The 26,366-nt window shown below is 39.1% G+C and overlaps 1 protein-coding gene across 2 annotated transcripts in view; it reads right to left on the bottom strand.

The window, feature by feature from the left end:
• Wdr72 (WD repeat domain 72) overlaps nt 1–26,366 on the bottom strand; it is a 151,772-nt gene that overhangs the window by 56,014 nt on the left and 69,392 nt on the right. For both annotated transcript variants that reach the window (XM_035443438.1, XM_035443439.1), the window contains exons 14-17: nt 21,503–22,317; nt 19,431–19,522; nt 15,362–15,441; nt 13,862–14,057 (exon numbers count right to left, since the gene is read on the bottom strand). In XM_035443438.1, coding sequence (XP_035299329.1) covers nt 13,862–14,057; nt 15,362–15,441; nt 19,431–19,522; nt 21,503–22,317 — 1,183 coding nt within the window. The remainder of the gene's footprint in view (nt 1–13,861; nt 14,058–15,361; nt 15,442–19,430; nt 19,523–21,502; nt 22,318–26,366) is intronic.

Here is a 26,366-nt window from a genome sequence, read left to right as displayed (position 1 = left end):
TAATACAGTGGATGCAGGATCTTCTCAGAACAGACAAGGCACCAGGCACAGAAAACATGGGGCAGCTAGAGGTGCGATAGAGGGCAAGCCACTTGACCTATGCTGGGGACCATAATTAAGGTCCCAGAAGAAGTGTGGGGCACAACATGGAAGAAGGGGGGAGATGTAAGGCACTGTGGTAAAGAGTCAATGGTGCTGTATCTGTCACTGTTGTACACTGGGGACTTTGCTGTGTGCTTAGCTCAGGGAAGACACATAGAACCTTTTAAACAAATATATAAGCTAGTGGTGGGGCAGCCTGCAAACATCTGTAGGACAAACTAGAATGTTTGCTTTGGATGAGTTGCAAGCTTGAAGGTGATGGGTAGAGGGTAAGATAAGACTGGAGAGGCCCCAAAGGCTGCTTTTTAAGGATCCTTATTCACAATTTAACAAAGTGTGCTTTCTCCTAAGACAAAGGAGAAGTTACCCATGGCCAAAGAATCAAAATTTAAAATAAAATAAATGGTTTCCTTTTCTGCATTCCTATGCTGCCCAAGTCCCAGATGACAGGGTTCATTGTTTTTCTTTTCTTTCCTTTCCTTTTCTTTTCCCTTCCCCCTCCCTCTTTCCTTCTTTCTTTTCTTTTCTTTTTTTTTTTGAGATAGGGTTTACTATGTAGCTCTAGCTGTTCTGGAACACACTTTGTAGACCAGGCTGGCCTCAAACTCATATAGATACACCTGTCTCTCCCTCCCAAATGTTAGCATTAAAGGTATTCACTACCATGCCAACTTCATGGGGTTCATTGTAAAAGCTAACCTTTATTGGTAGTTACATCCAGACCAAGGGGACTTTGAATATACCATAAACACTGAATTTTATATACCTGAACTTTCCTACAAGTGCACTAGGCTAGCTGTACCTGCAGGGTCCTGGCAAGAGACCTGAGCCTACTGAGCAAGGCAATGGACAGCTTCCAGCCCACTGCTGCCTTGTAGGCAAGCTGGGGTTCCTTGTCTCCATCCTTTTGAGTAGACAAGTGTGTGTTCTGGCCCCTGGAAATCTCTGGTTTCACTCGTTAGAAGATATAGCACTCATGAAGAGCTGACATTGGAGAGTCAGTAGGGACAGATTTAATAACAAGGGGTCTCTTTGGTGAAGGAAGAAAAGTGACTGAATAGTAGATGAATAGCAGAATGCAATTCAAGCCTTGCTGGAATACAAAGGAAGCCTAGAACACAGGAAAGCACTTCCTTTTTGAGTTGTACCTCAATCCTCACAGCTGCTCAAGGCTCAGGAAGGCCAGTCTATCCTGGGATCAGCCTGGCTGCAGAGCACTGTACACCATTGCTCTCAGTGACTACTGAATACTAAGAAAGTTTACAGAGATAATTAACTATTTAGTGTTCCTGTGTTTATGAAATACCTGAATTAAAACACCAAGATCCAATATAACTAAAGCCTAAAATCTAAAACAAAAAGATGCACATTTCAAGTAACACAGCTGTTCAATGGCTGAGTCTGACAAACTAAGTTCAGTCCCTGGAACCTACAGGGTGGAAAGAGATGACTGATTCTCATAGCTGTCCTCCACAAAGTGCCGTGGCACACCACACACACACACACACACACACACACACACACACACACACACACACACCACAAAGAAATAAATGTAATAATAAAACATTTAAATCATGATATTTAAAGCTCGTTTCTAAGTGACTTAAGCCCTATGATGTCTTGGCAGAGGGAGCTGGGAGGCACTGACTTATGCTAGTGTGGCAGGAAGGAAGTGGGTGGAAAAATGCAATTTTATAAAAAGTTTAAAAGTAGGAAATTTTAGTGAAAAGAATTGCATGTGATTCTAGGAAATCTCATCATGATCTCACTGCAATAGCCATTTGCAAAAGAGCCTTGCATGGTTGGCATGCCAGAGAGTGTTATTGGAAAAAGGCCTCAGCAACTTCCTGGAACTCCTCTTTCTGTGAGCCGACAGCTTGCTTGACACTAGCTGGGCACTAACACAGTATACAGCTCCACAGCATATCAGGGACCAATGAAGAATGTAAGAAGGGCTCATTCAAAGGGACATGGTTAGACTCTTGACACACGCACTAGTTCATGTTATTCAAATCACACCATGAGCCCTTTCTGGTGTGTGTGCACATGCATGTGCTCAAATGTAGAAGCCAGAGGATAAGCTTGGGTGTCATTCCTAAGGCTTGGCCCATCTTACTTCTGTTTTTGTTTCTTTGGCCTGGGGTCACTTATTCAATTAGGACTGCTGGCCAGCAATTAGGACCAGCCTATTTTCCTTCCTACATCTGGAGCTGCAATCATATGCCATAAGCATGGCTTATTATCATATGGATTCTAGGAATTGGATTCTCAAGCTTGCATGGGATGGATGGCATGCATCTTACCAATGGAGGCAGCTCCCAGCCCCTCCTTTTTTATGTACAACTAAAGTGGGGACATAAAACAGCGGGGTGTTTGGCAAAACATTTCTTACATTGCTGCTTCTGTCCCAGGAGCTCAAACTCGTGCAGGAGAAACATGCAGACATGTTTCTTGCATGGATTATCAGCAGTTGTTATGTATCTGGCTCAAAATATGTTTTCAAAATTTTACTGTATCTATGATAAATAAGTTCATTTTAATGCAAATTTTATGATAATTATTAATAAATTCAGAAATCATAAGCATTGATTTGTAATCTCAAAAATTATTCTCTTATAGATGCAAGGTTAATCTGTTTTTACTTTTTAATTGTAAGATGCACCATTAAGAACAGAAGGTGTGTATGTGTGTGTGTGATTGTGAAAATGTCAGCTCAAAGAAATTTTGTTCATGCAAAATTCTCCAATAAACTCTGTTGATGAAATGTGCCTCTGCTTACCAAGATAAATCAGAAGTTTTCCCTACAATGTATCCAGAGCTATGCATCAAAATGAATTTGAGGGTCAGAAGGTAGAGAGCTTGCTTAACAAACAAAAAACCTGGGATTTGATCCCCCGTATCACATGAACCAGGCAAGGTAGGGTGAGCCTATAATCCCAAGGCTTAGGAAGTGAAGGAAAAGGATTAGAAGTTCTAGGTGGTCATAGGCCAACCTGAGCTATATGAAACACTGCCTCAGCGAACAATACATTTAGTGTTGAGGCCAAAAGTTGACATGACTGTCATAACTGCCTCATTTTTAGATCACATACTTTATTCAAGGGTGCTCCATCTCAAAACTTAATATCACAAAATACAAATTATTAGAAATACATAATTATGAATTCATCAAATAAGACTTCATTTTCTGTTAGTTATTTCATTTTTATTGGTGGTTCAGAAATGGAAAGGAGTTTTAAAATTGCAGTCTAGATCATTTCTCAAATAACACATGGGTATTGGTCACCGGGAGAAATCTTTAGAGATGTCTGTATGGAAGCTATGGGTGAAATGGCATACATAGTATTCTGCAAAATCTCACATTGTAGCTATATAGAACGATCTCGAATAATGACCCCATTAGCCGTGGAAACAACCTAGTTTACCACACAGTGCAGGAATACTTTGCTTGGAATAGTTCCATCAGTTTTTTAAAGATTCATTTAATTTTATTTACATGGATGTGCCTAGGTGAGTTATATGCACCATGTGCATGCAGAGACCAGAAAGTACTGGATGTCCTGGAACTGAGGTTGTGAGCCATTGGAAGCTGAACCCGGGTTCTCTGGAAGAGCAGCAAACGCTCACAGCCCTGTCTGTGAGAACAGCAAACAGCTTTAACCTCCAGGAACCAGCTGTAAAGTGTGTGAACTTGTGATGTATTGTGGCACTTTGCACTATAAAAACCCTATGAAATTGTACTGATCCTTTTTTTTATTTCTGGATTTGAGAAAAGGTATTAATGCTACACCTTAAAATAACAGAAATGTTGTAATTTATAATTATGGTTTGTGAACTTGGAAAAGTGAGGCTGGGGTGGGGGGAGGAAGTGGGGCTCTACTGAATGCAGCAGGGAAGGGAAGTCTGCCAACTGTAATAAAGATGACAGCTCTTGATGCCTCCCCCTCCCCACGCCGTTATAACTGGGCGCCTAAGTGCTTTTCACAATCAGTCAGAGCTGTACCACGGTTTCATTCTTACATCTTTTCTGCATCTTTTATATTTGTGATTTACGCCTGCAGAATAACCAGAAAAGCCACATACCGTAGCATTCCAGGAGGACTCAGTACGTGGGTCAGTAAACTCTCCAGCTCTGCTTGGGTGCTGCGGGATGCAGTTTCCAGTAAACACTCCTGCTCTCTCAGCACAGGCTTCTTCCAGAGCTCTGAGGCTTTCTTAAGCTAAACTGGTGGTGGAATCTAATCCTTTCTCATGTTTTGTAGAAAGTGGAGGGTGGCGCCTGCACAATTTGATTTGGTGTAAAAATACACACCAAATCTGATTTCTGTTACATTAAGGCATTCTCTGACAAAATACACAGAACAAGGAATGAAGTAAATTGTGCACCAGGAACATCTTACTAGCTTGCTTCCCGAATACCTGACCACGAATTAATAAAATAAAATAAAAGGTTCAAACCCCACTTTAATTGAATGTTTAATAGATGATTTAATGGTCAAGTTAAGATACATTTTAAATGCTAAATATAAAAATGATTTGTGTTTGCTTACTGGAAATATTTGTAACACAAGCCAATACATATAATAAACTAATATTTAAAACAAATTTACTATGGGGACCAATGCAATGATTATTTTCAATTTATGCAAACATTGCTTTCATCAAACTATAATTTTGACTAATATATAAACTAGGCTTTTATAAAAATGAACACATTAGCAGTTGGTTGCCACTGACAGTGGGAAAAGTGTAACTCACTCTTCTAAATGTTTGTTTTCATTTCCGAAGTACCATTGGAACTAGGGAAATGGGAACATTTTCCTTGGGAAAGGTACAAGTTAATCCAGAAAAAAAATTCTTTTTCATACATAAGTAGACTCTTTTGGAAAAACTCCATCTTTTCCATCCTGCCCTGTAAAGTAGCATCACTTAATAAAACAAAACAAATAAAACCCTCTACAACTCTAGGATTGTAAAATAGGAGTATGGCATTCTAGTATGACTTTGATCCTGTTTGAGGACAGATCCTGAAGGTGACAACCAGGGTTGTAAGCAGCCAGGTGTCACCTACCTCATGGTGGGGTGAGTCCTCCTTCCAAAAGAAAGGTTTAAACAGTGCTCAGTTCCATGTTTGGTACAACATGCTTCCCCAGATCACACACTTCTCCCTGCTTGAGTCCTTAAAACTCATTCTCTGACAATCACTGGTTTTGTGTGTCCCCACAGAGATGTGAACTTTAATGCCTCATGCCACAGTATCCTCCTGGGTTCTTAGAGTTCTGCTTTTCAGAAGCTAGAGACTACATCATATTCTTGCCATTTGGAATGTAGAGGGACTATCAAACAGGTGATAGATTCAAAAGATATGTGGATGGATCTATCAGTTGGCTGATCAACCTGCTCATTGTCTAATCTGGCATTGATATATTAAGAGATATACCTTGAATATGGCAAGAAGTATTATGGAGTTATAAAAATAATTTGAACATATTTTAAATATTAGTGACTATAAAACATGGTATGAAAAAAATGGGATATTCTAAGCCACATTTTGGACTTACACATTCTGTGTCACAAATCCAACCCAATGATTAGTATATCATTTGACCCTACTGTAGATGATCTCTTTGTGCCCATTATTTCTCTCCAATTTCCACTATCAGTTCGCAGATTGGGAAATTTACACTAGTCTTTCAACTCAGGATAACCTTTATATATTCTGTATTAAGTAATAAAGCATAATTAAGTTGAAAATTGTGGAATTTTCTTTACTGATCCTTTGGGGACAGGGCCTAATTGTGCAAGGACTTCCTGTCATCTAATCTTTTGTGTAAGATCTGAGGACACTGGGATAAGAGCAAGTAAATGGGGTGAGTGGGTCTTTCTCATGGGTGGAGACAACTGCAGTCAGGTTGGGCCTGGAGGTAGGAGCTGAAACATGGGTGCTGAGAAAGGAACTCCCTGAATTAGTTGGATATTATTGGGAAAGGACAGATGCAGAGACATCAGACTACCTAAAAGGATTTTCCCTAAAGAGTGGTTCTCCTGTGAGGTGGGTACTGCATAGAGAGAAATAAAGGACCATGATCAGTAGAGGACAATAAGAGAAAAAATATATAAAACAAATTTCTTTTAAGCCAGCTGGCTTCATATTGCACCTTACTCTCAGGATGCTTAAGATTGTTTTTTTCCTCTATATAGGTAAATTTCTTTTGAACTAAGTAGGCAAGCTTGAATAAGTACCCCTTAATTTACACTTCAGAATACAACAGTCATCCCCATAATGGCCACTTCCATTCTCTTCCTAGTTATAGACAACTAATTTGTCATTTTGTATTTCTTCTTTCTTGGATCAGAGTTCATTGATACATGCCTGCCACTGTCACTCATTAGTCACTGGTCCATTTCTGCAACAACATAAAGAGGCCCTTGTCCTGTACTAAGAGGTATTTCTGTTGCTAAGAGCACATAGAAGTTACATCTTCTGTCCCCTGGGATCCTGGAGTGGTAGGGGATAGGGCTGTATAAGTGAGCAACTTGAGTGGCAGATGGTTCACAGCATTCTACAAGGATGCCCAGCCAGCACTGTGCAAGTGGCACAGTTGAAAATCTGTGTCTAACACTGGACCTTAGACATAGCAAATGCTTAATTAAGCATTCTGTGCATCTCCACATCATTCCAAGGTTTAAAATAGGACATATTTATCACACAAATAAGATGTAGAAATGAAGGTTGAGTCAGGTAGACAATCCACTTTCTGGGTATAGGGACCAGTGGTCCATTTCCCTTGTAGCTGACATTTCCCTAGAAATCACCCTGTACTTATTAACATTGTGCTACCTGCAGAAAGTGTACAACTAACTTAATGTCTGCTTTTTGTTCAAGGAACTTCATCCTTAATTACACCAAGATTATTTTCTGAAGTTGGAATTCATAGCAGTATTATCTGATGGAATTATATTAAATGACTTGACAAATGCCACAAGACGTGGCCAGTCTTATGAAAAGTGGTGGGGGTGGCGCTGGAGAGATAGTTCAGTGGTTAAGAACATTTGCAACTATTGGAGAGTACCTTAGTTTAGTTCACAACAGCCACACTAGAAGTTCATAAACATCTGTGACCCCAGCTCCAAGAGACTCACGCCCTTTTCTGGCCTGTATAGGTACCTGCACTTTCACTCATGACATACACATACAGATAAACAGAGACACATCAATAAAAATAAAACTTGAAGAAAAACAGTTCAAGGTCATCCTTAGCTACATAAGGAGGCCAAAACATGCTGACCCAGGCCTCCCAGGCTGTGAAGGTCCTATGTTAGCTAGACAAGAGAAGTAGTGACAAGAAGTCAGAACAAACCGGAAATTCCTGGGGTTGGCATAGCACAGGGTTGGACTGAACAATGAGAAACCAACATTAAGGCATTAATTCTTTAATGAGAACTGAGAGGACAGCTAGACCAGGCTGGGGCCATGTTCTATCAAACTGCAGATCATGTCAAAAATGGGTATACAAACAAATAGATGCAAATAGACACCTAAGTGTTAGGAAGAGTGGTCATCTAGAGCCCTGTGTCTCTGTGTTTGTGTCCCTATGCGTTTCGTGTGTGTGTGTGTGTGTGTGTGTGTGTGTGTGTGTGTGTGTGTGTGAGTGTGTGTGAGTGTGTGTGTGTGTGTTTCCATGCCTATGCGTGTGAATTAGTTTTGTGTATAGAGCATGCCCCCGGGATGATGCCTCTGGGAAAAGACAAACTTCAGTGTATATCAAGATAATCCTGGCTGCTAAAGCACAGAGATCAACTGGCTGTCCCATCCTTGCCCTTTCTTACTAACTAGGAGTTGGCTGAATCTTCAGAACAAAATTTCCTACTGCTCATCTGTTTATTCATCTACTCAATAAATACTTCTGACTGGCTAGTAGGTGAAAGAGTGCTTTAAGCACTGAGAGAGAAAAAGACAGATTGGCCCCATCCGTGTTCCTGAATGATTTGTGTCAGGGGGCAGGCCTCAGCTCCAGAGAACAATAGCACAAAATACATTGATTTCAGCAAGGGAGTCTCGATCACTTTTTCTTTGTCAATAAATTTAAATGGGTATGTGGACAATAATCAATGCCATGGTGCTTGCAAACCTTTATCAAGGAAATACCTAGCTCCATTCCTTGACACCAACATCTCTGGACAGCTGAGCCAGGCTAGTATTCTGATGACTCGGATTTAAAAAGATGACAAAATTTCTATATTTTCATACAATACCACAGAAAATATCAGTCTCAAACTCTGTTGGAAGTGGAACAACTTTTAGAAAGCAGAAAGCTGTTTTTCAAGGGTTAGTGGAATCTTTAAGACAATTCACAGAGGCCAGAAAAGCAGGGGAATTCAACAGAGCTTGTAGGTACATAGGCTAAATTATGAGGTGTCTCAGTTTTATATGGAGTTAAAAATAAGACAGGGCATCCCTCAAGCCCAGAATACCTTTAGTGTCTTTGAGAAAGTATATAATTTATGATAGATGCCATATCACTTTTACTTAATTTAGTCAATATCTACCTAAAACATGAATATTGTGGCATTTAAATGAGATGGTCCATTGAATATTTTAATGTATACCCATGAAGATTTACTATTCTTCTCAGGCACCCATTGTTTATACCTTTCAGCTAACATTTTCATGCTAAAAGTTCTATATTTTTAACATTTACCAGCTGGTGTTTTCAGCAAAACTTCTTAGATTGTTTTTCAACCACTGAAATCTACATAAGCATAAATTTATATTCCACAGTAAAGCCTTTATAATCAAATGTATTGCTGGTGCAATGGCTGACAATAGTCCACACTCAAAACTTTGTAAAGATTAGGAATATATATATATATATATATATATATATATATATATATTATATATATATTTGCTCTAGAGCAGTGATTCTCAACCTAACTAGTGCTGCAACCCTTTAACAGAGTTCCTTATGTCGTGGTGACCCCCAACCATAACATTATTTCTTTGCCACTTCATAACTGTAATTTTGCTACTGTAATTAATTGTAATATAAATATCTGATATGTAGAATAGCTGATATGTGACCCCTGTGAAAGAGTCATGGATCCCCAAAGGGGTCACAATCACATGTTGAGAATCACTGGTTATTTTTGCTATATTGTCAAGTGTCTGGGGTTTTGCTGCTTTGTAATTACCAATGTGTAAAATAAAAGAAGCATAGAGCAGATACAAAGTGATGGACTGAGCTAAAAATAAGGTCCACCTCTTGGCTCAGGGAAGCCCCTCTTGTAAAGGTTCCACATCTTTCCAAAACAATGCCATCCACTGGGGACCAAAGGCTGTGGAAGACATTTCATAGTTAAGGACCAACAATAATCCCTCCCCCATTCTTTCTCTCTCTCTCTCTCTCTCTCTCTCTCTCTCTCTCTCTCTCTCTCTCTCTCTCCACACACACACACACACACACACACACACACACACACACACACACACCTCCATCTGAGAGTGACATTCTGGAGAAAGAGGTGAGAAGAGTAGTTGTGGGCAATTGGAGAATGATGCCATGCAAACTTTGAAGAACCCAGAAAACATACTGAATGGAGTGATGCATAGCTATATCACTCATTGACAGTAATGCCTAAGGCAAGATTTTTCCTCTTTCTTTCATTCTTTTGTTATTTTGAATAGAAGAAAACATAATGTATATGTACATTAAAGCATTGCATTTATTAAAGGAAAAACTGTACTTATTAAAGGACAGAAACTCACATTTTTCTGTACATGGATATAGTTTTGTAGATCCTACCCATCCATTCTTCTTCCATCCTCATGACTCCCATAGTGCTCCTCTCTAGCAACATCTACACTACTTTCAGGAAGACTGATAATTGATTCTGAATTTGAGAGGAAACATGATATTTGTCTTTCTGTGTCTGGCCTATTTCACTTACTATAATGTCTATGAGTTCCATCCATTTCTCTACAAACAAGAGGATTTGGTCCTTTATTGTTGGGTAACATTTCACTGTGTACTGCACACCACACCGCCTTCACCCACTCATCTGCTGACAAGAATCTAGCTTGACTCCATGTCTTAGTTTTTATAAATAGGGTCATAATAAGCCTGGACATACTACTCCCTAGTATGAAGATTTCATTTCCTGTGAATTTATACACATGAGAGGGATGGCTGGATCATATATTAATTCTAATTTTAGTTTTCTGAGGAGTTTTCACATGGCTTTCCAAAGTGGCTGCACCAATGCAGATTATTGTCAATGTGTAAAAGTTCCCATCTCTTCACATACTCACATGGCATTTCTTATGTTTGTTCTGTAAGATTAGTGATTCTGAGGGGCATAAGTTCCCCCTCCTTATACTTTTGCATTCCTCTGACAGTTACTGATATTCAAAGATGGTCATACATTTACTGGTCATTTGCATTGTTTTCTTTCAAAAACTATTCAGATCATTCTTCCATATTTTTAGTAGGTTATTTGTTTTGTTAAACATTTGGAATTCTTCATATATTCTGGATACCAACTGTTGAATGAATAGTTGGCACATATTTACTCCCTTTCTTTAGTTTTCTCTTTACTGTACTGGTCTTTTTGTTCTGTCTCGTTTGGTATAATCCCACTTGGTATAACACTCACATTGGCTTCTTGTGCTTTCAGAGTCCTATCTTAGAACTGACATGCATGCCTATATCTTGATGTGCATACTCTCTGTTTCAGACTGTCAGATCTTACACTATTGTCACTGATATAATTTAACTATTTTTTGTACAGGGTGAGCAATGGACTCTATTTTCTGGATGGACTGAAAAAGCTTTCCCAACACCATTTATTGAAGCATTTATTAGTTCTTCTTATCCATGAACATGGGAGGTTTATCCATGTTTAAACACACACACACACACACACACACACACACACACACACACACACACACTTCTTTCACCAGTGGTTCATAATTTTTGTCATAAACATATTTTATTTCCTTGGTTAAATTTATTTCTAGGAATTATCATTATTAACATATAATTATAATGAGATAATTAATATTAATAATACTTTGGCCCTCACTAAGGGGTTGTATCCATTATTTCCTCTGTAGCAAATTCATTATTCTTATATAAAAGACCTACCATTTCTGTTTGTTTATCTGGCATCTTGCAACTTTACTAGATTCAGTCATTAGATCTAATAATCTTGGGGGAGTCTTTTTGAAAGCAGAGATAATTTATTTTTATTTTTCTCATATTTGCAAGTCTTATTTCTCTCTCTTGTTTGATATCTCTTGATGAAATTTCTAGTACTAAAATGAATAAAAGTATTGAGAGGGAACATGGTTTCTTCCTCATCTGGTAGGATGCCAGTTATGAATGTGTATGGGAGGGGAACAGATGAGTTCTGTATGCTTCTCTTTAGTCACCACACATCACAGATGGATTGATTGGTTTGGTTTGGCTTTCTCCACAGCATAATGTCACAAAAACATACATATCTGCATAGAACGTTATTAAATAATTTAGACTATACAAAGAATTCTGAAAACACTAAACTGTACAAATGTGATGGCATTATCATTGCCACTGTTATTCTAGAAGGCTGAGAATAAGTAAGGCAGGTTATAGATGCATTGAGACTTGAAAAGAACATATATTTAAAGGGAAAAGAATTATTCATGAAAAGAATATACAAATATTCCTGTAAAGAATATATATGGAGAATTTGTGATCTTGGTTAACAGCTGTCTCTTCCACAGCAACATTTTCTGGGCTACTCCTCTTGATCCTTCAGGTCTCTACTTGGAGATGTTTATACCTAAGGGAGTTTCTTGACTCTCAAATCCTGAGTAAGTAGCTTCTCCCTTGTGCCTCTGTTGTAGCTCACCCTCATAGTTTTAATAGATAAAAATGGTGGAAGTCAGGGTGGCTTGGTTTCCTAAATTCTCACACATTTAACTCAATTCTGGTTTGTATACCTCATTGGGGAACTCGTTTGTTCTCTCATATCTCCAACTCTTGGACCAATACACAGTGCACAGATGTAAATAAATAATATGCTGCATAAATATTGACTCAAAGTTTTGAAGAGAAGGCACTGTATACCAACAACTATATAGCAGTCCTGCTCAGTCTTAGACTCCTAAAAGCTATATTTGAGACACTTTCTTAGAAAATGAGAAATACCAAACTTGCATGCATATATTTGCTTATCAATGACACACAAAATGTTAGTACCTCATCAATGTATCAATAATAAAAGGTAAAAAATAAAAATATTTAAAGTAAGGAAGTAGCAAGCCCTCATCAGAATTTGAGTCTGACAATATAGTTTCAAGGTCGGCATGATTAGTGCCATCTTTAATCTAGAATTTCTTGTTAGGGACTTGTTTTAATTTTATGGGGATTAGTTTAGTTAAAGTGGAAAATCCACAGATTACTTAAATACCCATTCTTGAAAGTATACCTCCAAGGCAGCCTTTGTAGAGTTAGTCATCTACTCTACCTTTAGCAAACCCAGAACCATGGTACACCTAGACCTGCTACTGCACTGCTAGATACAGGAGTTAAGTCAGATCAGTGGGGTTGACCCAGGTGCCATTGTCCTGACCTCCAACACAGAATAACATAATCAGAAAAAAGAGATGCCATTTGTCAACTCAGGTTCTAGACAGAGGTTCTATCTAGAGAGAGCATCTAGATGCTCCTGACACAGATCTCCCACAATGTGTCCCTTTGTATTTCTGCTCCTTGCTAATTCAGCATCGCATGAAGACTTCCCAGGCAACTGCTATGACCAGAAAGAACTTAACCTCTTCTCACATGAGCATAGAGACTGCATTGAGGTTAAATGAAGATACATTTAGTACATAAGCACTGCTAAGGAAGCGATTCCTTATGAAGTGCTTAGCTATATATCGCATTCTTCCTTTAGTTAGACAGATTTCCCTTCCCTGCTCCTTTCCTGAAAGGCAGAATTCTCTCAGCTTCATGTTTCATAGATGGTTATGACAATCACATGGTTGTATGTAAAGAAAAAAAACAAAAGAATGTTTTGATACTTATTTCCTGGACAAAACTTTGGGTATGGAGCATGTGGAAAGATTATTTTTCATATCCATCTCTGAGGCATCACCCTCATTGGGAAAATGTAAACTCAGATATGGTGATCCACCCTTACCTGAAGCACAGATGTGTCAATATTAAGACCTCAGATGAAATACACATCATTTAATGTAAGAAGACACTGTAAAATGAGTAAGTTGCAAAATCATGGAGTTTAAAAATCATCATTGAATTTCCACATCCCTCGATTCCTGGTGCTTTCCATATGCACCTTGTAGAGATTATTCAAGAAACCTGGTGACATCCTTTCTTATGAGACATTGAACTTCCATGATGGAGCTCTACATTTTCTTCAGAGTCAGAGATACATACTGCTGAGGCCTGATATTTATGAGAGTGCTAGAGATTAGAACTCAGGTCTTCAGTGGCATCCCCCCACTCTGTTTTTACTTATATACAATATAACTTTCCTTCTATAAAGTACCCATAACTACAAGAGTGTCAGATGTTCTTTAAAAGCTTAGTAATGATATGAACAAAGCATTAATAGAATAGGTCAGAAATGGAGTGTGTGGCTCTGTTCCTGAGAAAATAATACACTGCAAACTACATACTCTCCAGAACGTTCTAAGTAGTAGGAAACTCCATTGAAAGAGTAAACAGGTAAACTGCTCACTTACTTTTCGGAGGGTAGGAGTTTCCCACATATGGTAGCTCTATTTCTTCATTCCACCCCACCTTCGATGAGATCAGCATCCTCTCACAGATGGTGTGCTCTGCCACCGGGTCTGGTTGACTACTGATGGGTGTGTTTTTCAGATGCTTCATGTGCTGTTGAACTTCAGCCAAAAGGACAGCTTGTATTGCTTCAGTTACCTGGGGCAGTTTTTACTTTCATTATATCAATGATTCTATAATTATAATATGTGATTATATAATACCATTCCAAATCATTAGCAGTCTTGAAAAAAATCCAAAGCCCAGAACTTTGAGTTTTTCCATAAATAATACCATCTGATTCTCTTGGAAGTAACATGAAACATCTCTCCCTATGAGTAACAGTAATGATGCAGAGACTCGTAGATGCCCAAGCTGTGGATATGGACCAAGCCTTAAACAAGTTATCTATACCAGCCCCTCTAAGGCTCAGGGAACATTGCAAAAGAGCAAGTGGGGCAATCTAAAAGATAGGGTGATGGCTTCCAAGGTGCCATCCCCTAGATCCAAAAAACTATCAGCTATAGTTACCTGCACTGGGCCCACAGCCCACACTTGACCTACCCTATCAACGATCAGTCAGGATAGGGGAGAGACTTAAGGGGCTCCAAACTATTAGCTATTGGTAGATTCTGGGAGAGGGACATCACTGTTTTCATTTGTGTGCCCATAGCTGAACTCAGCAGGCTCCGACAGGCTCCACACCCATGGCCACACAGATAGCCCTGATTAATCTTATCAAGTTACAAAACCAAACAAACAGGCAGGAACACAAGAGAGAGATCTGTGGAGAGGAGGTAGGGGGAGGTGAGAGTGGTCAGTATTCATGGCACACATGCATGAAACTGTAAACTCATAACAATAAAACATGTAATAAATAAAAGGTCTGGGCACAAACACCAGCCTTGCATTCTTTTGAAAATGCAAGATTATGAAAGGGCACTTGAGAGGGGTTTTTAATTACTTTGCCTAATGAGGCTCTTTTCATGTTTCTCAGATGGTGCAGCAAACTTCTGCAATGTTTATAGCCACTAGCAGCCACCAGGGACCCAAAGAAATGGAAAGAGTGATGTGAATAGGACATCATACAAAGCTTCCCTCTAAATTGGCCAATTTCATGTAAGGAAAACCCTCAGAAAAGGCCAATTAAAGCTGCAATGCAAATAGTAACTAATTCTGCTTCCAAGAGAATTCACATCAGACAAGGAGTTACCTCTGCTAGAATGAGCCCACATCCCATGGCCACTCCTCTCTGCACCCACCTTTTTGGCTCCTTATGGAACATCTCTATGCTTTGCCTGAACCCTATCTATACTTTGGGCTTGATGTAGAGAATATTCTAGAAAGCCATCTTGCAGGATAAGAATAACTGCCTACTTGCATTCTCAGGGAAGAGGGGACTCAATGAACCTTAGTAGCAGGAATCTCCTCTAATATCATAAAGCATGTGGACAATGTCATACCTGTACAGCCTGGTCTCTCCAGCAGGAGATTAGCTTCAAAAGTGAGATGTCAACCTCAGGTGTGTGATACTCATTCCTACCTAGAAATGCAGAGAACTCATTTTATTAATGCAACTCATGCTAGGTCCCTGATGCTGTCTGCACAGCAATACCACCTGGGAAAGCTTGCTTCTACAAATGCCAGTGATCAGGTTCAACCTTTCAGGTAGTCCAAGGATGGGAATGGGCAGCCAGTAGCACTTCGGGGAAAGTATCTCATGACTGACTTTCAGATACAGCTAGAATAATTAGATGGATGCAGACACTGTCAAACCATGCTTGTTTTCATACTTAATTCATTGTTCTACCTCTTTGCCAAACTAAGACAGAGCACCAGATTTTTCTGCTTCTTACCTCCTCACACAAAGAGCTCAGGCTTGCCACAAGTCAGCACCCATCACAGGTAAAATCAGAGACTGTATTGGCTTGTCCTCACCCAGCCATTTATCTCTTACTGATGGGTGAAAAACCAATGCTTCATGCTGTGTGTGAGGTATTGTTTCTTTTAAAGCTGTCCTCTTCAGTATCCTTTCTATCTTTACCTTAAGTCCAGTGGGAAGTTCTAAACGCGAGGAAGGGCTTGCTCTATGTTCATCGATCCATATAGAGACTAACAGTTCATCACACAAAAGAGCAATTAATAAAAAATAATATGCCTTTTCATTAATTGAAAATGTATATATAATTATCTCAATGAATAAAATCAATCACTGAAGGCTTTCTGATGAGTGAACACATCATGCAGATCTCAGGTCCTGGTAGAAAATAGGGAAGCATGATGGAGGCTTTCCATAGTGGGAAAATTGCAATTAAACCTGTCTCCTAAAATTAAGGTATTAATTCATGTTTAACATTCTAGTAACAATTATTGAGATTAGTTTTATCCATTATATTTCTATCAATCATCCAATATAGAAACAAATTACATATATATATTCATATATATGTATGTATATATGTGTATATATTATATATATAATTTTGTATGGATGTATGTATGCTACACATATATATTTCCATTAAATTATATTAGTTATCAAAGAATGGTGATAGAACAAACATACTGGGTATAAAGCAAATTAAGAACATAAAAGAAGTCGATAATAAATGCTTGGCTACTGCTTTGATTTTTTTCTAAACGAGTGTGTAATAAGAATTTGAAGAAACCAATCATGGTGCTCAAACCTGTGTCCCAGAACAGCCTCATTCTGAACACACTTCCCACACCTCCACATGTGCAGAAGAGACTCTCTTTTGATCTCGCTCCTCTCTTCCTCTCTCATCTTGCTGACCTTGTGACTCACCTTCAAAGCTAAAGCTTGCCTCAACTGTAACTACTTACTGGCATCGTGGGGCACTTCACAGTATGCTTTAATGCGATGTTAAAATTTTAATATGATAGAGATACCAGAGCCAACTTTTCTTGGCAGTGTCAGGGAGTCATAGAATTAATTGCAACTTCAGGGGTAAAGATGAAAAGAAAACATCCCAGCCTTGTCAGCATTACTCAGTCACCATTTCTGCTAACAGGAGTGGGCACTGGTTCCTGTCAAGCCTTGAAAAAGAGAACTCTGGTGTTATTTCACTTTTCAGGGTTTGGATGTAAAAATCAATTGCCAAGAAGTGAGTCTTTTCTTATACCCCTCCACACATCTTGTTTCTGTCTATTATGAAAAAAGTGTATTTGTCTCAAATTTCAAGTGTGTGTGTGTGTGTGTGTGTGTGTGAGAGAGAGAGAGAGAGAGAGAGAGAGAGAGAGAGAGAGAGAGAGAGAGAGAGAGAGAGAGAGACATGTGCATACCTTTGCAGGTCTGAGTTGGACACTGATTGTCTTCCTCAATTGCTCTTCACTATAGTTTTTAAGGCAGGGCCTCTCATTGAACCTGGAGCTCACTGACTGACTAGACTGCATAGCCAGGAAGCTTCAGGGGTCCTGCTGACTCCCTTACATCAGCACTTGGACTTTAATTATGTACTGCCATCCCTGGGTTTTATTATGGACTTTAATTATGTGAGTGCTGGGGATGTGAACTCGGGTCCTCAGAATTGCACAGCAAGCATTTTCCCAACCCAGTCATCTCCCAGGCCCTTTAACTTAACTGTTGAAAAATGGAACCCAAACACCAATATGACTCAGTAGTAAAAGTAGCTCTCAAGGCTGTTCACTGTAGACCCACAGGAGAAGCAGGAACACCCTTGGCAGTCTTACAAAAACACACACCCTTGCCTAGTCTTACAAAAAATTCAAACTAAGAATGTGTCTCTATTAAGAGCATCTACATATTAAGAAGAAGTCAGGGGCTACCTGGAAGGGGTGTTGTCAAAGGCACATGAATGAAGAGTGATTTGATGAAGAGAGGGGGAAAGGGAGGGAAGAGTTGGATCTGTATGTCAAATCTGTCTCTCTGGTTATCAGCAGTCTGACTGTCATCGATCCATCTGATTTTTAGGAGCCCTGTTTTTTTCTGAGGATAACAGAAACTTCTTATACTTTTAATACATAGGGGTTTTTTATACATTAAATGGAATTTCCTATGTAAACCATTGACAAAATTATTGGAACACACCAGGATCCCATAATTTAATGCTATTAGTAAACTCTCCTAGAATGAACCTTAATTTTCTTTTTAATCATCTTGTAAGCCACTGTGCACCACAGGTCAGCTGTGCTTAACTGCAGAGGTAGCATTGTATCAGGCCAGGAACCTTATTCTCATTTTAAATAGGGACTTAATAAAAGTGAAGGACATTCTCATGGTGTATACATAGTAATCTAAAGAGCTGGAACTTCAACTCCACCCACATATTTCATTCCTCTCTCAAACATTTTTCTAGTCAGCATATATCCTTTAAGTCTAGTCGTTTGTTAATTTCATTACACCCTAATCCAGAACAATGGCACAATTCTTTCTAGACACTAGACATAATAATGAAGGAAACTGTCGTTGAAATGAAAAAGATCATTATTAGTGAAAAAGTGTATGGAGAGTGGTACAATAGGGGAAGAGGTGGGATGTTAGAGAGAGGAGGTGGGGTATTTGACAAAGACTTGGAGGATGAAGATGAATAGAAAGACAGAAGCTAGGGCTCTGTAGACACCAGAAGAAGGAACAATCCAGGAAAAGGCAGAACCAATGCTGAGGTCTCAAGACATGCTTGTTGTGTTACTTAAGGATAAAGAGACAAAAGTAGGTGCAACTTCATTCTGAACCAGGACATGTTTTGGGTGTGGTGACTTAGACAGCATCTTTGGATTAGGGAAATGATGTAGCTTGTATCCTAAGTGAAAAAGAAGCCAGAAAGAGAGAGAGAGAGAGAGAGAGAGAGAGAGAGAGAGAGAGAGAGAGAGAGAGAAGAGAGAGGGGGGAGGGGGAGGGAGAGAGAAGAGAGAAGATCCTGCTTGGGAATAGAATGTAAGAGGCAGGGGGAGGAGTAGGGACCTATTCTAGCCATTCAGAAGCACATTAGGGTGAAGGTTCACACATGGGGCATGGCCATGAGTAATCAGAAGCATCAGACTCTGGAATGACTGAAAGCTTAGACATGGGATATTAGCTGAAGGAAGTGTGAAACAATGGCATCAAACATCTGGACCTGAGAAACAGGACTGAGAGAGAGAGAGGTCCCGAGGATGCTAAGATTGGACAGGCAAATGGGAGATGCATAGGCTATTTGGCAACAAAACACAATCTAAAGGCTGAGACGATTACTCAGGAAAATTTGAGATGGTTACACACATAAAAATAATCTCCCAAAATAGCAAGAAAACCCTCTGATAGTAGCTTTGGGGAGGGGGTAATAAAGCTATGCATACAATCAATCTTCTAATAAATCACACAGGACTTTACTATTCAAACATTTCATCTACTGAGAAAAGTCTCGGTTACTTGGGCATCTAGAGACCTGTAGATGCAATCTATGCATTTTACAATGTTACTTATTTAAGACATTGCTATCCAATTATAGAACCATTATTCTATTTTATAGGAAAAAATACACCAGATAATATCTGTGTCATTAACTCTCTTACCATTTCTTAGGTGACCGTAGAAACTTGATATATTCAAAATATCACTTCCAGGGAATTTCCCCTTGTTGTGTACAGACTCCACTTTGAAGGGTCTGCTGAGAAAAAAGTTACACAGAATATTACTTTAAAGTATGGTAAACTCTTTAATAAACTGAAGACACATACTTAACAAATTGGGGATTGAACATGAATTATCTTCATCATTGTCTCCAACACTTCATTTCTCAAATTTGAGCTATCTATATTCTCAACTGAACTTCAAATCTTAGCTCATCAGAATGAACTGTGTCCCCTTTAAAGGAGAGGTCTTGCTACTGTAGAGCAAGGTATCTAGCTGCTATGACTGCTTTAAGAATCCCAAGGTTGACATTGACATCCACCAGTGAACTCTCCCCAGGCACCATCAGGCTCTGTGCTGGGTCATTGTTCCTGACATTGTCAGAGGTGCTGCCACAGGCTGTTTCTTCAGAATTCAGTGCAGTCACACACCCTGTTGGGAAGTACACAGGGATTTCTCAGTCTGCACAACTATAATAAAGTGTTGGCAAGATAGACAATTTTTTTGGAAGGATTTGATATGACATATCCAGTAATACATTATTTTAATTTCTCAATAAAACAAAGTATCCTGGTCCCAGTAGATCAAACTCAGAAGAGCTGGCTTAGAAAAGTTCTCCTTCTAACATCTCCATTCCAAAGTTCATTGAATGAACAGTTGTGGCTTTGCTTTGTTTTGAGACAAGGCTTCACTATGTAGCCCTGGCTGCCCTGGAACTTCCTATATAGACTAAAAATCAGTCTGCCCTTTCCTCTGCTCCTGTGTGGAGTACTAAGATTAAAGATATGCACCACCACACCCAATATTTTAATGGGCAGGTTTTTGAAGCATAAACAGTTTTGTGGTGACTTTTTAAGACTCTTTACTGGCAAGCATGCTGAAAGCCCCTGACCCCACGGGATCCGAGATAGTTTTCCACCCCAGATTCTGTATTAAAAATAAACCTCTGTCCTGCACCTTCCTGGTAGAATCATAGTCCTCTGTGTGTGTGTGTGTGTGTGTGTGTGTGTGTGTGTGTGTGTGTGTGTGTGGTGTGTGTCTGTGTCTGTGTCTGTGTGTCTGTGTGTTGGGGGTGGGTGGCAACCCAAGATCTAGAGAATTTGAAGAATTCTTAACATCAATCATTCCCCAGCTCACTTTGTAAATGAGAAAAGTAAAGTCTAGGCAGGTTAAATGGCTAGCCAAAATCACATAGTGTTGCCATAGTGGATGCAGGGCTCTCTCCTAGGTTTTCAGGCTCAAGACTGATAATATAGCTTAAGCATACTTTGTTGTTGTATAAGCATTTAGTAAGAGAAAGAAGAAGGGTTGTTTTAAGTCTATCTTAATTTTGTTGTTAAGTATGCAGCAGTGGGTGGGACTTGGGTGTTCAAGATGAACAAAAGAAAGTAGAGTCAAACTGTGCATGTGAAGCAGACCCCCCCATCTCTGTTTTCTCCCCATCAACACCTGAAAACTGGGCATTAAACACCTATGACACACCAGCATTATGGTGTGAAGTAGCGTAGAATTTTATGGGGTCTGTCTGGACTACTCCCAACAGCCTGGAAGCACTGGAGGGCAGGAGCTTTGTCACATAGGATCTGGGACAGACACTTGTAGATCTGAGCTCTTATGAAACAGATTGCAGAGACCTCCTACCCTGCAGCAAGCAGGTTGAATTCTGTCCTTGAACAGCAACATGGACTTGTCTGACTCTCTCACTCCTACCACTCACAGCGGTCCTTATTTGTTTCATGTGTAGAGTTTTTTATTATTTGAGTGAGCCCTTGCCTCAGTCAAAATCTATGTTCTCCATCTTCTGTAGGTCATAAGCTGCAGACATACTTTAATAAGGATTTTGGTGAACTGGATTCAATTTTTTAAAATGGGTTCTGAATTTTAAAGTTCTCTAACTTTCTAAAAGCATCTTTAACATCATCTCGGAAGAAAGATGAGTGGGCTGAACACAGAAGATGATCATAACAGCTCTGATGTCTCCATCAGAATCACCAGTCTCTCTAGGGAGTCTTACCTGTCGGTTTCACAGGCCAAATCCAAAGGCATGTTAACTAACTTATTAACTAAAAAGAGTCTGTTCAGTAAATATACTATAGTATCGGATTGTTGCAAGGCATCACAGTGATTGTCTGGACCTCTGGGAATTCCAGTCTGGTTGGGAAGAGTGGCTGTGTATTTATTTGACAACTCCAAAACTTTTCTGGAAAACAGATTTATTCCTGAGTGCTCCTTTATTTCAGTACTGCATGCATCCCACCCAGGTAGCATCAGGGAGAAGAGATTTTCATTTGAAGCAAGTCCCAAAGACACAGGACCCTGCAGCTTTAAGATGCTGAGATGCCTGGTACAGAGGCTGTCTAACTCTTTATCTACTCCCCATGGCAAAACACAAGACAGAAACAATTTTGCCATGTCTATTGTGAAGCTGGCATCAACCTTTCTGGATGGCTTGGGGCGTGTCTTTTTGGAGCTCTTCATTTTCTTCTGTCTTTTAATGCCATCACTCTCCTCTGGAAGTTTACTGGCATTATCCCCAGGGGGCAGGCTGTCCCCACTGGGCTTGGCTTGTGCCTCAGCTTGGAGAGAGCTACATGAGGCTTTGTTTCTTCTCATTGTCAATGTCTTTTTCTCTACTGTGCTCTTGGCTCTCCTTAAGATGTCACTTCCATAGAATGATCCAGAATGGTCAACATCATTGATTGGAGTGGGTAGCAGTAGTTCCACAAGATTTTCCAAATCAAACAGTAGAACATGAAAGCCAATGTGACTCCATTTTGTTTTCACAGGCAGGACATTAAAGGGTCTTGGGACTGATGTGGTATCAGCAACCTGAGGGGAAAGATATGAGCATAACAGAGTTCACAATAAGTATGAAGGTTCTATGATGGCATTATGGTAGAAGAAGAAATATTTAATTACAGTTAAAGGCAAGAATTATCAAGTTCTGCTAAAAAAAATCATGACAATTGGTTTTGTTTTAGTTATGAAACTCCCCTACTGAATTGAGTATTGTAGATTCTGCTGACAACCACTATAAACTTTCCTTCCTCAAAGATTTTCCCCTAAGTAAGTTTGAACAAGACTTCTGAAGAACAACAGCCCTCGATCAGAGTCTTTTAAAAAAGAAATCGTGTGTGTGTGTGTTTGTGTGTGTGTGTGTGTGTGTGTGTGTGTGTGTGTGTGTGTGTGTGTGTGTGTGTGTGTGGTGTTGCATGTGTGCAGATGCCAAAGAAGCCAGAAGAGGGTGCCAGATCACCTAGATCTGGAGTTACAGTCAGTCGTGAGCCACTATTTGGATGCTGGGAACCAAACTTTGGTCCTTTTGCAAGAACAGTGCGTGCTGTTAACTGCTGTGACATCTCCCCATCCCTGATGTGTGTGTGTGTGTGTGTGTGTGTGTGTGTGTGTGTGTGTGTGTGTGTGTGTATGCATATGTATATGTAGGATATGTACATGCATATGTGTGTATACAGTGTGTGTATGTATGTATGTATGTATGTATGTTGCAAACATATAATAAATGATACAAAGGAAACTAACACTGAAGAAATCAACAAGCTGTTCTCAGTTTGGATTTTACAGCAGAGCATACCTTGATATCAGGACTGCCCACTAGAACTGAAGGTCTCAGGTTTATGATTCCTTTGCTTCCACTTAATATCTTCAACATGTTTCCTCAACTGACCTATTAAGAGTCACTGACAAATATGTATTTTATAACTATTAAATTCAGCAAAAATGGGGCAAATCAATGAAAATGTGAACGAGTATAATACCACATTCACATGAAAGTCAGGAATATGTCAGTTCAATGGTCTCAAATTCAGAAAGCACACTGAAAATTATACTTTCTTCATTTCTTTCTTATAAAAATGTTACAGTCTCAGAGAAAAGAAAAGTTACCTACAGTTTTTCCAAAATTGATAATTTTATGAAATTTAAAATTTGCTCTTGGATTTGACCAGCAATATAGAAAGTTTTCCATGTTTATCCATCCTGATGTCTAACTGCCCCTGTGACTGCTATAAATTTTCCCTCTGCTCACTGGTCTAATTACTTGGGACAACAATTGATGTATTTATCACCACTGGACACAAAATTGTGTAATAACACTAAAAAACAAGGACAACATCTAATCAAGTAGGTCACCTTACTTTGGTCACCCTTTTGACCTTCAAAGATTTTCTATAAGTCAGAAAACACACATTAAGTTCAAAACATACTTCTCACTTATTTAGATCACAATTAACATCTTTTAATAAGTTTTTAGCAATTGTTCTAATGTCATCTATCTTTATTTGATTACCATGTGTTGACCTTCACAGTACTGTGGGTCCTTTTGTCTTTATTTTTTGTTTCCTCTTTTTTTTTCTTCCTGCTAAAAGTTACTCAATATTGATATTCTTAAAGAATCAACTTTTAAGTTTGTTTTAGCCTCTCAACAGAATAATGTTTTTCTGGAAGGACAGTTTTGCTGAGCACACTGTTCCAGCCTGTCTCACGGCATTCAGAAGGCATTATTCTGCAGATTCTGCCATCCTTTCTGGCAGTGGAGAAGTCAGCTGCCCCTCTAACTGTCACGCCATCTGTCTGCCTGTTCTTTAAAGATCCATTTGTCATTAATATCATGATGTGTGTATTTTTTTTCTAAATTCCAGTTGATTCCTTCTCAATTGGGTTTTAAGACTGTATTTTTGCTCTCCAAAACATGCTAATTTTATATGTTACTCTGCTTCTGAGTTCTGGCTATGATTTCCTGGTTCTTTGTGTGGCTATGACCGCATGTGACTGTTTGTATGAGAGTTTTTCAGTAGAGCCCCTTGAGACACAGGGTAAGGGCACATTCTTCAAGAGAAAAATTTAGTTTGTGCCTGCCTCATATGCTGGGTTCTTACCCACAGGATAATTTTAAAGTAAAATATTTAGTTTAAAAGTTTTTCATTCCTGTGTGTCTTATGTATTCTGACTCCTACATCACAGTATTCAGTTCCCTGTCAAAACTATGTTCCCCTATTTATCTAAGGTGAGGAGACCAACAAAGGCACAGAATGGCATTTTCTTGTTTATTTGTGGAATACATCCTCAGCCTTGGTTCACATTTTCACTGAGCATCCAGTGTCTCAGGAATGATGGACTTGGACTGTTATCAACATCTCATCACTGCCTTGACTGGCACCCTCTCTTTAATTACCTGTGGAGTGGTTAAAGCTAACCTAAATTCCCAGGGACACAACCACCTTTCAGATTTCTTCATAATTTACTGGAATTGTATTCCCGTTTTGATTTTAGCATCTCAAGACTTCCTTAAATTTCTTGATAATTCAGATAACTATTCTTTTCAGAGATTTAAAAAATATTTTGTCTATTATTTTTAGGGATTCTAGTAGGACAAATGTTTAGAATAACAGCCTAAAAGTCGACAGAAGTTGGGTTTGCAGTGTCAACATTTTTTAAAAATTGGTTTTCATAGAGAACATGAGCTCTCTTATATACCACAGAACTAATATATCTGGTGTCTATTGCATGGAAATCAGCTAGTGTTACATATTAAAGTCTTAAAATATTATATGCCATTTAATATTGAAATTATTTAAAACTAATTTATCCCTCAAGACAATTCCAAAGATATAGGAAGTCATATAAAAACAAGGTACAGTACGGAACTTTTTATGTCTGTCAGCTATCCAATAAATAGTCTGTGGCACAATTTGTCTAAATACATCATGTATGTACTCCTAAAGAACTGTCACATGGCTGCTAAAGCAAGGATGCGCATAACTTACCATGTCATGGCAGGGATCTGCAGGCATTGCTGATGGAGATGGCTGGGCTTTTTAAAACACAATCCCAGTTATGAAGATTTGGATCTATCAACATCTCCTTTTATAGATTTTTAAAGATGTCCACAAAATTCTTTGTTTAATTATACTGAACAATAACTTCTTTTTACAAACAGTCAACAATGTGGCCAAAGAAAATAGTGCTGATTGATAAGGCTTTGGCATGCTGTGATTTGAGCTTCAGAGGCCCCCAAAGGCCATGTGACAAGGCTTGATTCTGAGTTTATCACACCATTTGGAGGGCCCTGCAGCAGCTGAGGTGAGATTTCAGGGACTGTCCTCTGAAATGTGATACTATGACTCTGACCTTCACTTCTCTATCTCTTTGCTTCCTGGCTTCTAGATGCTGACCAAGTTTGCTCTACCAAAAGCAGCACCCCTGTCCCCCAAATGTATTTTACCAAAGGCCTGAAATCAACAGGGCCAACTGACCAAGGACTGAACACCTGAAACCAGTCACCAAAATATACCTTCCCTCCTGATAAACTATGTATCTCAGACATGTTGTCATGTAAAGGCAGGCTAACACAACCTACACTGCCAAGAAAAGCACAGGAAGGAAAGTGTAAGAACAAAGGTTAAAAGACAGGTCAGCAAAGACTAGGAGTTTAGGTAGATAAAGAACTACATGAATTAATTAGGAAATGACTCCTATCTCAGGCCATAAAAAGGAACAAATCTAAGAAAAGCATCACAGGGAACAAGCCTTAAGCCACTTATCTCCACACGAATACACACCATGACACACAAATAAATACCTCCCCACTCTCCCCCGACTCATGCAAACACAAAACTAAAATATAACTTGAAACACAATAAACAACAAGTCAAGCCAGAAGACATTACTACTATGACTGCTATGTATGCTGTTATTGTTGATGACTTAAAACCCAGCCATTAAGCATAGTTCTTATAGTTCCCTTAAACCTATGTCTAACTCACATCTGACCAGAGGAATTCACTTAAGAAACTGACTCCTAAGTGAGAAACAAATGTCTCCAAACCCATTTAAACCCATTTAAGCCCCAATTACAGTTC

This window comes from Cricetulus griseus, chromosome 4 (genome assembly GCF_003668045.3).
Source record: "Cricetulus griseus strain 17A/GY chromosome 4, alternate assembly CriGri-PICRH-1.0, whole genome shotgun sequence".
In the NCBI taxonomy this organism is placed as follows: domain Eukaryota; kingdom Metazoa; phylum Chordata; class Mammalia; order Rodentia; family Cricetidae; genus Cricetulus; species Cricetulus griseus.
Note: the sequence above shows the minus strand (reverse complement) of the source record. Positions and strands in the feature narration are given on the sequence as shown.